Source organism: Melopsittacus undulatus, chromosome 7, assembly GCF_012275295.1.
Source record: "Melopsittacus undulatus isolate bMelUnd1 chromosome 7, bMelUnd1.mat.Z, whole genome shotgun sequence".
Taxonomy (NCBI): domain Eukaryota; kingdom Metazoa; phylum Chordata; class Aves; order Psittaciformes; family Psittaculidae; genus Melopsittacus; species Melopsittacus undulatus.
Window position 1 is genome coordinate 26,113,066 of NC_047533.1, and position 11,299 is coordinate 26,124,364.

Sequence of the window (11,299 nt, forward strand, 5' to 3'; positions counted from 1 at the left end):
GCCTTAATTCCATTCAGGTGAGTACAGGTACTACCGTACCAGTATTTAAATGGGCCTGTGCTTCACAGAAGTTACAGTAGTTACAAAAGGAAAAGAGATGCCCATTCAGTGGTCTTGTACATCTTGAGAGAGCACAAAAGACAAGTTGGAACAGTTGCCTAGGACAGCAGATGTCTGAAAGGTGCTTTGGAATAAAAAACAAAAACAAGGAGTTGCAAGGAAGAAAGACTTTTACAAGCAGAGGGATATAAAAGCTATAGACTTACACTCATGTTTAACCCTAAGTTATATTGTTTCAACAGCATTCCCAATTTTGGCACAAGGGGGATCATATCACTAAGACAAAAACATACCTGAATTTCTTTAATAGCAACCTAACTCAAGGTTATTTTTAGTCTCACTTCTTGTAACACAAATGTTAATTACATAAAGTCTTAACTGTGAACACTAAGAATGACAAACCTAACAATGCATTTTGTGGGTTACATGCCACATCTAACAGCATTCTCCTGAAACACGGTCTAGTCAGTTACTCCTACCCCACAATGTTATGGTGTCAAGAATGCAAGTGCGAAAGTTGAGTCTTAAACCTGAAAGCCTGTTTTAAATCTGTGCTTGTTCAATCTACTGTTAAGAACTGAAACACTAGGCCTGGCTTCCTACACTGGACTCTTTCATCCTTTGTAATTTTACAGAATCATGGAACAGTCCAGGCTTGAAGGGACTTTAAAAAGACTCTTCATAGGAAAGGTGAGTCTGGATGGGATTCTCTAGCACATCTTGAAAACCCTCCAGCACTCTGCCACATCCATGAGGATGTAATCTGGGTTGTAAAAGGCCATCCAGGTGAAAAGTTAAACTGTTGAAGTGATGCTTTGTTTCACCTTTTCCCAGTAAGTACTTTACACAAGAGCCTGCTTCCTCTATTCCCCTCTAAAAAGCCTTAATAAACTCCTCCTTAAGGTAGAAAGCACCACAAAATTCCTAACCTCTCCACAAAACCCTGATGTATTTATTCATGTCTGAATTTATATTCAAAACAAAACTATTTTGAAATTAAAGATTTATATTTAAGTTTTACTTATATTCAAAGTCGGAAATAACATTCCTTGTAACAGCTTAATGTTTATAATGATACAATGAGAGGTAACTATTCCAAAGTGATTAACAGTTAACTTCAAATGATCAGGTATTGAACTTGCAGACATGATATTCCTGTAAACTGACCTCTTTTCAGGCATTTAATAGTAACATCAATAGTACAATTAAACAGGTACCTCCAGAAAGAAACATTTCTTCATGTATAAAGCTCAATTACCAAAAATATAAAAACGCTAAAGTAATTTGAAATACATGAAAGGAAAAAGTGCTATGGCAGAAGTTTAATATTTTTATCTGTGGAATAAGTTATAATTTTCAAGAATTTAGTGCAGTTTTAGGCACTGTTTTTGTATTTTTATTTGCCTGAATTGTAGAACAGGACTTGAGATGCCCAAAAACTGTTAGGTACTTAAGGCAACCAAGTGCAAAAGCTCAGTGTACATTAGCTATATGTAAACAGAACATTTCATAGTAGAAATTGTACAACTATTACAAGTCCATAAAGGCCAAAAACATTCTGCCTAGAGACACAAATGAAAAATGTAGTTACATTAATCAAGCAAAAAACTACAGATGCGTGGAAACAAAATACCATCTTCTCTAACACAAGGCAGATGCATTACATTGCTGTGCTAGAATAAGTACTCTGCTTTTCTCCCCCTACATAACATGCAGTCTTCCCACAGGTTTGTTCTTTTCCATTTAGTTATGTACCAGTCAACAACAGAGCTCCAAATGTTAAAGAAAAATGCACAACACAGCAAACAGATGGAATGTAAATGTACAGATATTGGACCTTTTAAAAAATACAGTACCTAGGATTCCCCATTTTAAACAGTTTTCAGCATATTGCATAGCAGTGAACTCATCTGCTACCTAAAACTGCTGCTGTTGACCCACATGGAGTTCCTCTTCAATTCTTCTTTCAGTTTTCTTTCATACTGTACAGTGGGTCCACAAGCTTATTGTGCACATGCATTAAACCTTGAGGGGAAAGCAACAATGCCAGCTTTACATTAGTTATACTTTTTCAACATATCCTTTTATCCACATTTTTATTTGGAGTCTGCTTTGAAGTACACATTTTAAATACTTCACTGAAGAGAACAATGGCTAAAGTAGTTGAACAGTTAAATACAGTATATATATATTTTCCTGTATCACTTGAATACTGATGAAAACTTCAGTATAAAGTGAGCAGGTATGAAAGAATTCTCTGAGAAAAGACTTGTCAAAAAGTAGATCTGGAACACTTCCAAATAAATACATGAGATCCACCCATCCTTCTTTTGTTTTAAAGATTGCATAACAGCAACATAAGCTTCCCTCAATTTGGTATAAAATTCAAATGCACATATACTGACACTTTTACAGCTTGAATTGCAGTGTTCTAGCATCGCACTATTACACCACTACTGTCTTTGTAATTAGCAGTTTACTTATGGTCCTTGACAAGCAAAAACAAACTGAAAGTATCCAGACTAATGCAGATTCAGAACATCAGTTTAACTGCTTTCTATTCTAGCTGGGTTTGATCATATACAAGTCATCCATAGCTGTGATTAGAGGAGGTGTTTTGTTTTCTTTCCCTTCTACTCAGGTAACTTGCTTTTTGAAAATGATGACAAGAAGGGCAATAAAAAAAGTGCTTTTTTGCTTTCTTACAATTTAGTAAAAAAGTCACCTACATCTAGGCATGTCTGACATTGGGTCTCTGGTATGTTTGTAACCTCATTTCACCCAAACGACTAGTAACAGTAACAGATTCACAATCTGCAAAGTGAAAGTCCATTTTAGCACCAAACTAAAGATTAACTTGTAAAGTTACAAATGGAAGTAATATGCAACATTAAAAGAGAAATTTTCTTGAAATCTATAAAAGTCTGACAGTAGTGCACATTTTAGTGATTATGGCGATGAGTATTCAAATACCTTTTGCTACATAATGCATCTGGTAGCAAAGCTAGCGTCACCAATGTTTAAAATTTGAGTAATTATACAATCTGAGGCCATTATAGTATGTGACCACAGCAAAAGGCATTTTATACAGCATCTATTTCTAATCAGTGCATGATTACTTCATATAAAATGCAGATGTTCCTCATTCCTTACCCACTTTCTGACACATTCAGCCATACTACACAGCCACCCATAACTGACTCAAGAACCTAGCTCATGTTGTCTCTGGAGGTAATGACTTAGCTTCAGATATTTGTGCAAAACCCCTCAAACCTCAGAAAGCAACACACAAAAAGTTTCTTAGATTTCATGAAAGATAACTACTGGGTTGATGTACATGGAAAGATCAAGTCTAATATTTTAAGTGAGTTTAACAGTGAGTGAGAAAATATTAAGTAGACATTCAATACAAAAGCCATTTGTACTGAAAGAGGAATAGCTGCACACACTATTCAAGCTACAGCCACATTTTGAGCTTGAAAGCATCTTAATCACTACCAGTGTTTTTCCTCTTCTAAAAAAGGGAAAGGAGATAATTACGCACTTCCTACATGCATGAAAAATGCTTACAAAGTATTGCCTCTGCCATATTTAATGGATATTTAAATCCTGCTAATGAAATTGCTTCAGGAAAAAGTTAGAAACAAAAGTTTTTTTAAAGGTATGCACCCTGTCCTTACTTGATAGATGCCAAAAGAACTATTTCAAAATCTCACTGTATACTCAAGTATGCTTTGAATAAACAGATTTCTGCATAGTTTTAAGATGAGCATGCACAAGTATAGACAATCCATACTTGTGGATACGGACTGACTTTTCTGTAGACTAATTAGTAAATTCAAGATTCATTTTCTGCTTCATTCTGTAAGGAAGTTATCTTTCCCTTTTCCCATAAGAACATTTAAGTACACTTGATAATTTTAGCCTCTAGGAGGGTTTTCAGAAAGTTAGAAAAAAGTGTAGGAAAGTAAGAGTTATTCTCATTACCAGCCAGTGTGGTACTTAATTATCAAAAAAAAAAAAAATTGAAGTTTCATACAGTACCTTAAGATTTTTTTAAATGGTGAAAAAAAACATGGTAAATAGCTACCACAATGAGCAGTATTAAGAACTAAGAAGTCTAACCTGAAGATCAAGATTCAAAAAGTTCTGAATTCGACTCACACTGATTTGTCCTCCATCTTAAAAGGGAGGAATCTCACTGATTTGAGGGCAGGTAAATTTAAGCAAGTTTAAAGAATCTTTTTAAGAATTCTATTGCTCTGTATTACAGGGTAATTTATTTTAGAGTGTGACACAGCACACATTCATACATTGTAGCCCTTGATGTTTTTAAAGCAGTGTTCAGTGTCATTCATACCTATTAATTCTACATTAGGTTTATATCTTTCTCAAGCAAAGCTTCTGTTTATATGAAATACAGGATGGTGTTTAAAAATTATCCAAGCAGTTAAAGAAAACTACAAATACTACCTAGCAGTGTGATACAGGTAGAGACCAATGCACCCCCAAGTACACAGCAGAGAACAGCATACTGAAAGAATCAAAAATTCACAAGCTGGCCACAGTGATATGAGGATAAAAGCCACAGTAATGACTGAATTGCAATCTACTACATATATGGGCACTGGTGAAGTAATGCTCTAAAATGTAACCTCCTAAGTTACAATCTTGATCTCAGATGCCTCAGCTACTGTAGATATTCATGCCAGTGAAAAAGATAACAGATTTACTCAATTGCATTTACTGTGCTAATATAGCTAGGAGAAAACTACTTTTCAGTTTCTACAATGAATGTAATTCAGATCCAGGAAGTCTCAGTGACTACCAAAAATCTCTATTTAGTTTAAGTCTGCCTTAATATGCTTACTGCCAATATGAAAAGCACAGCACAAAGGTGCAATATACTCAGAGTGAGCAGGGACTGTTATGCTAACTGCACTGTATGAAAAGCGTCCTCAGGTGGCTTCAAAGCTGGTATCAACACATTTCAAGTTTACTAGACAGCACATTACAGCACATAGCAAAAGCAGCATGAAAACAGATCAGGATTAGTACGTGTATCAAGTTTTCTTTGAGTGAAACTTTCCAGTATAATTAAGACAACTATTCTGGAACACGAGACTGCTGCTGATGTACAAACTGTTAGAGATGACTAAGCTATCATTGCAAACAAGAGGCAAAGGAAATGTTTTTGAAGTAGATTTGTCAGGAATGTAAGGAACATAAGTTCTGCCTCCTAGCACTTCACCATTCACAAGAAATAAGATAACAGTTAGCATTTTTAATATATAACATTAGACATTAGCTACTGTAAAGTGTTGGAAAGCTTACACTTAAAGCAATATAAGTTTTTCTGAAAGATATGTGTAACTTCCAATTTAGTGCTCACCTTTAAAATACTTTACAGTTTTAACTCTTAGTTCTAAAGTAGCATCTTCGTCACATACGAAGATAGTACGAGGGTGTTGCTGGAAAGCAGAAACCGTCCACATATGATTGACTCCTTCTTCAATTGCTTTGTACAAAGCAAATGCCTTATGTGCACCTGTTATAAGAATCATCACCTGCAAAACAAAGGTCTCTTTACTTTCAATCCCAGTATCAATACCAATTAGTCTTTAAAACAGACACATGCAACTAGAACTAAATAAGCTCTTACTTCTCTAGCATCCATCACTGTACCCACACCAACTGTTAGCGCCATAGTTGGTACTTTAGATAAGTCTCCATCAAAGTATTTAGCATTTGCCAAAATGGTGTCCATTGCTAAAGTCTTTAATCTTGTTCTTGAAGACAAACTTGATCCGGGTTCATTGAATGCAATGTGGCCATCTGGACCAATGCCTTTTCAAAGTTAAAAAAAGTAAATCATTCCAGACCTGTGAGTCAACAAATATCCTCAAACATTGTAAATGATTAAAAAAGTTTTAGGACTGTATCTTTCCTTTTGGCTCCCCATTTTTTACAAAAAAGAAAACAAAAAACATTCAAAACTTATTTGCAATTCAATTATTAGAAACTTGGACACCAACCATTCTGTTATGGAATTCATACTGGTTCTTTGTTAATCACAGAACTTTCTTACATCACAACTGAAAAAACTGGGTTTAGCTAAATCATGAAAATAGCTATTAAAGAGTCGGTATATTCATTTGAAATCTAGCTACAGAGCATTTCCTCATACCTCCAACAAACAGATCAATCCCCCCTGCTTCTTCAATTTTCTTTTCAAATGCATCACATTCCGCCTGTAAGTCTGGAGCATTCCCATCAAGGATATGAGCGTTATTTGGATCTATGTCAATATGTTTAAAGAAGTTATTCCACATGTAGGAATGATAGCTCTCTGGATGGTTTCTGGGAAGCCCTGAAATCATTTAGTGTTAAATTAGTGTATTACAAGATTTAACCAAACAACCTTAATTCTAGTTTATGTGTAACCAATGTCAGGTATACAAGTCAAACCTAAGCAAGTCAGATGAAACAGTATTTGAAATTGTATTGAGAAAAAAAAGAATTCCTGTAGGCATGCACAGGGCAATTGACTTACATTCCATTCTCATACATCTTATCAAAAAGAATGTAGTTTTCAAAAGAAATACAGCCACAACATTACATGACGACTTACTTTCTACAGAAGTATTGTGAAGCAATGATTTTAGTCTAGGACCTACTTGTTTGCTATTTGCTTTTAGTGGATAAAGGAATAGAGAAAAATGTTAAACATCACCCCACAAACAGAAGTCTAACATAGGAGCGCAAACATACTAGACTGACCTTGTGCTTTGACAAAGTATTTAACAGTTTTAATAATGGAAGAAAGTTACCAGTATTGTGTGTTTTGAAATAATTAGCACATCTTACCTACATATTCATCCATGTTGAAAGTCTTTACATATTTGAAAGACAGATCTCCTTTCTTGTGATATTCTATGAGCTTTTTGTAGCATCCCAGAGGAGTACTCCCTGTTAAATAAAACATATTTATTGTTCTATGTATCCACACAACATTTTGAGTGTATTTAAATCTCTTTATAGTTAAATTTTGCTACAAGGCTTTTCAACATTATAATAAGTCTGTTATTTCTCATTTAATATTTCTTAGTTTCTCAAACTTCAACTTGTTACACAAATTTGTATTTACAAAGAAGTACGCTGGAGTATGACCAAAAACATACTTGTGGGCGTTTTTTTAATTCTACATCTGTTAGCAATGATACAACCATCGTTCTAGGTTTAATAATTTACATAAGCTTTGAATAAAACTTGCCTGTTGGTAGACCAAGTGTGAAATATCTTCCTTGACTTGGCTTGAACTGGATAATACGATTACAGATGTATTTTGCTGCCCATTCACTAGCCTGATCATAATCTTCAAGAATTACTAGCCTCATTATGGCACTGAGGAACTCGTATGATAAAATAAATGTTAACCTGAAGAAAATATCAAAGTTTTAAAAATAAGCACCATATGAATAGTTGTAAAACTTAGATTACAGAAGAGATACAAAAGAACCTTTTACACTGATGATTTAAAATGCTAAATAAAGGATCTTTTTCTTGCATAAGCACTCTTGCAGTCCTAGATCAAGCTGGACTTTGAACAGTCACAAGAAAAGTTACAGAATCCAAGTGACAGATTATAATCGAAATATTTATTAAAATTCACAGACCATTTTAAACTAACTTATAGGAAAAGGCTAAACCAAAATGAGAACAAGCAATTTTAAACATAAATTTTCAACTGGCTGTTGCTGTTAAGAGAGGATGAACTCTGCTTGAAATAAAAGCAAATAAGTAAACATTGAAATTAATTCCTGTTACTTATGACCGGCTGAATGCCTAAACCTTCAAAAACAAGTCCCAGAATAACCACATGCTTCTATATTGAAAACTCGTAATTTGAAGACAACAATAAAAACTCCTTTCATTCCCATTAATGCTCTGTAACAATGCTCCAGTAAGCTTAATCTGCAAAACCAAAAAGCATTAAAGCAATAGAGATATTTGAAATGTTTAAAATTCACAAGAAAAAATATTTAAGAGATCATTAAAGTCACATTTTTCCTTTTCAATATAACTTTAAACAGAAGTCAGTCACTCTTGATAGGCTCTGATTTTGAGTACAGCCATATAATTGCCAAGATAAATATCTAGAAAACAAGCTTGACTATTAAAAGTACACAAGCATCTCTTGCATTTAAGTGAAACTCGTTTTTCCAAGAGTTTCTGCTAAGCAGAGTCAGGTAATTGTCAGAAAGACTAAGACTCTCTGGCCAACTTACAATGTATTTACACTTCCCCAGTGTGAGCATGCATACTTGGTATTAGTCAGGAACCAGCATAGCTGTCAGAAGCATAAAGCCAACTAAATGCCAAATCAGCACTAGTACATGCCAGTCTCAGCTGACTCCAAATGAAGTTTTAAAAGCAGCATGAATTAAAGTGCAGTAGAGGTTAACAGGGTCACATCTGTTTGTTCCCCCCAAAGAAGGAAGGAAGTGAACACCACCCTGCACTGACGATGCTGCTTCCTCTCCCTGGACAGGAGAGCAATGACAACTCTCCTTTGCAGAGGAAAAAGTCCAACTCACCTTTGCAGAGGAAATGCTATTCCACAGACACTGAAAAAGTTAACACATTTCCTTGAGTAGGGCAGAAAAACGTAAGAGATAACGCGGCTTTAGGGCTGCCCAAACTTTAACAATTTTATCCTTAGAACACGGTGATGCTCTAGCAGTACCACGACAACAGCGGGTTTTCAGCTGAAAGCACTTGCCCAAAAGGATACTGAGTGGCTGAGGAAGAGACTTACTGCCGGACCCCCATCTCCTCCCTCTCAGACACGCAGTCTCCCCCCCACTCACTCCGCCCGGGGCCTGCGGCCGCTGCTGCACCCGCACAGCGAGCAGTAGTGCCCAGCCTCACCCCGCCGAGGAGCACGACCCTGCCCGGCGCCGCTCACCTCCAGGCAGGCAGAGGTAACAGCGGAGCGGCACAGAGCTGCACTGGGAAGAAGAACCGAGACCACTACACACCCGTCAGCACCAGAACCTACAGCTCCCTCCGCAACCCGGAAGCACCTGGCCGGGACAGGAAATAGTCTCGGAGGGGCGGGGCCGCGCGGCGCTTAAAGGCGGGGTGCCCGTGCCCTTAGGGCGGTTCCTGGGGTTTTTGTGTCAGTCTTGGTAGTGGCGGTAGGGTGTGAGTGATGGAGGTGTCTCCCGTCAGACGGAGCATAGGAAGGTGCTGATGGCTTCGGCTGGGTAGAGATTGCTCTGAAAATGTTAACCAGGTTAAGCTCAAGTAAGGCCTCTGTGAGGCCTTTCCCTAGGCACCTGCTTAGGGGTAGCAGGTGCCACAGCAGGGTCTTAATGAGAAAATTCACCCTTTAAATTAAGTGTTTGCTTAAAGCGAATAAAAGAGTGTTCATAATTATTGTAATAACAAAAGGTAAAACATCAATCTTCCAATTTTTAAAAAACCCAAACCAAGCACTTGATTTTAAAAGCAGTCAAGTAGTTTTATAGATGTAGCTAAGCTAGAATCTAAACAACCATGGTGTGAGAGATCTTGTAAAAGGTTAATAATTTTAAAAGGTGCAAACTCAGGACTGAGTAGGGAAACTGGTAGGGATAAAACATAACAGAGCAAGCAGCATGACTTCTGAGTTACCTGTACATGCACATACTGTGGGGTTTACTGTGGCTTTACCATATTAAAAGACCAGGATAAATCTGTTTACTGGCAGGGGCATAACTAGCTGAGGAAAAGCTTCATAACTGAAGGCTAAAGGGAGGGGGAGTAATAAATAATAAAAGGGGGAGTGAGTGGTATTTAAAAAAAAAGTTATCTGTAAACGTAACACATATTTCTGCTAACCTGACTAGAACTGTTGCAAGGTAGTTTAGAAAGATTGAGTAATGCTTTGCCAAGGGCATGAAAGGTGTATTTGGAAATTCTGAGAAGATATATATCTTACTGGAGCCCCAGGGGTTTAGCATGCAACCAGTAAAAATAACCATTGCCTCAAAATCTGCCCTTTATTTGAATTTGACTTAGCAGTTTGATTAGCTCATGTCTGTTCTTCTGATAAAGACTTTGTATCACAAATTTTAGCAGGTCCTAAAGAACACTGTTTTTTCTTGCACAATTCTTGAGTCATGCTCTGAACCTCTGCTGCTCTTTTTGTTTCAGAGTATGCTAGCAGTGGAGGTTGTGATTTTCAGATCCTATGTAACAATCTAAGTTCTGTCTCTAGATTTCTATTTTGATTTTTTTCTTACCTACATATGTACCATGTGTAACACTTCACTGGTAAACTACTTCTGCATATAGCAAACTAGTTAACGCAGTTCTTTGGTATTACATGCACCTAGGTACCTATAGGCCTGAAATCACACTCCAGGGATTGTAGGGGTGTGATAACAACCTCTTCCCCTGATAATCCCTATTCTCTGAAATACAAGATCAAGGTAAGAGATAACTGAATTATTTTATCATTATCAGGTATCCTTGTATGCTTTTCTCTTTGTCCTCCTAAATTTGTGTGTTGCTTTCTTTGTATCCTTAGTGTTGCCAGCTTTTATGCAGCAGTGCTTTACTGATCAATGGGCTGTTCTACTTCCCTAAAATCTTCACTAACCGACCCTGTTGTCAATATGTCAGCTGTTTCGGAGGATGTTTATTCTAGTTGTCGTGGTTTAAAACCAAACTGCTCAGCTCGTTACTCACTCCCCCCCCTTGCTCCCCCAACTCATGGAGAGTTAGGAAGGAGAATCCAAAGAATGTAGCCCCCACAGATTGAGATAAGCACAGTTTAATAGCTAAGGCATAACACAAATCACTACTGCTACTACTACTACAAACAATAATGATAAAGCCAATAACAAGTGAAGAGAATACAACACCTCACCAGCCACTGACCTATAACTCACTCCACCCTGCCCGACCGAGCACTGACCGATACCTCCTCCATCCCCCCAGAGCTCCAGCCCTTCCGGGTCTTTCCCGGTTATATCCTGGGTATGACATGCTATGGTATGGAATACCTCTTTGACTAGCCTGGGTCAGGTGTGCCGTCTCCTTCCTCCCGGCCTCCCCTCCTCCCTGACAGAGCATGAGCTCAGAAAAGGCCTTGGACAAAACCAAACATTTGAGCAGTAACTCAAAACTTGCTTGCTATCAGCAAACGTTCCCAGCCCGAAAGTCAAAACACAGCACTGCACCAGCTACC

General features: G+C 37.3%; 1 protein-coding gene across 2 annotated transcripts; it reads right to left on the bottom strand.

Annotated features, from left to right (window-relative positions):
• Positions 1–1,048: 1,048 nt before the first annotated feature.
• GNPDA2 (glucosamine-6-phosphate deaminase 2) lies at positions 1,049–9,142 on the bottom strand. 2 transcript variants are annotated; one of them, XM_031048994.2, is made up of 6 exons: positions 9,029–9,142; positions 6,928–7,029; positions 6,248–6,430; positions 5,723–5,907; positions 5,453–5,627; positions 1,049–2,085 (listed from the first exon to the last, which is right to left on the bottom strand). In XM_031048994.2, exons 2-6 carry the CDS (start codon positions 6,941–6,943, stop codon positions 2,027–2,029), a joined length of 618 nt encoding a protein of 205 aa, XP_030904854.1. In that variant the 5' UTR covers positions 6,944–7,029; positions 9,029–9,142; the 3' UTR covers positions 1,049–2,026. The 2 variants fall into 2 exon arrangements, with proteins under 2 accessions (XP_030904854.1, XP_005149158.1); XM_005149101.3 differs by lacking the exon at positions 9,029–9,142 and adding an exon at positions 7,334–7,514.
• Positions 9,143–11,299: the final 2,157 nt, after the last annotated feature.

Bases quoted from the DNA above. Each gene is read 5' to 3' on its own strand.
- GNPDA2 (XM_005149101.3), bottom strand. From the start codon at position 7,457: ATGAGGCTAGTAATTCTTGAAGATTATGATCAGGCTAGTGAATGGGCA. The intron at 7,030-7,333 runs GCAAGTTTTATT...TTTATTTAACAG, and splicing joins CACACTTGGTCTACCAACAG to GGAGTACTCCTCTGGGATGC. The intron at 5,908-6,247 runs GTATGAGGAAAT...AACTTTGAAAAG, and splicing joins GATTGATCTGTTTGTTGGAG to GCATTGGTCCAGATGGCCAC.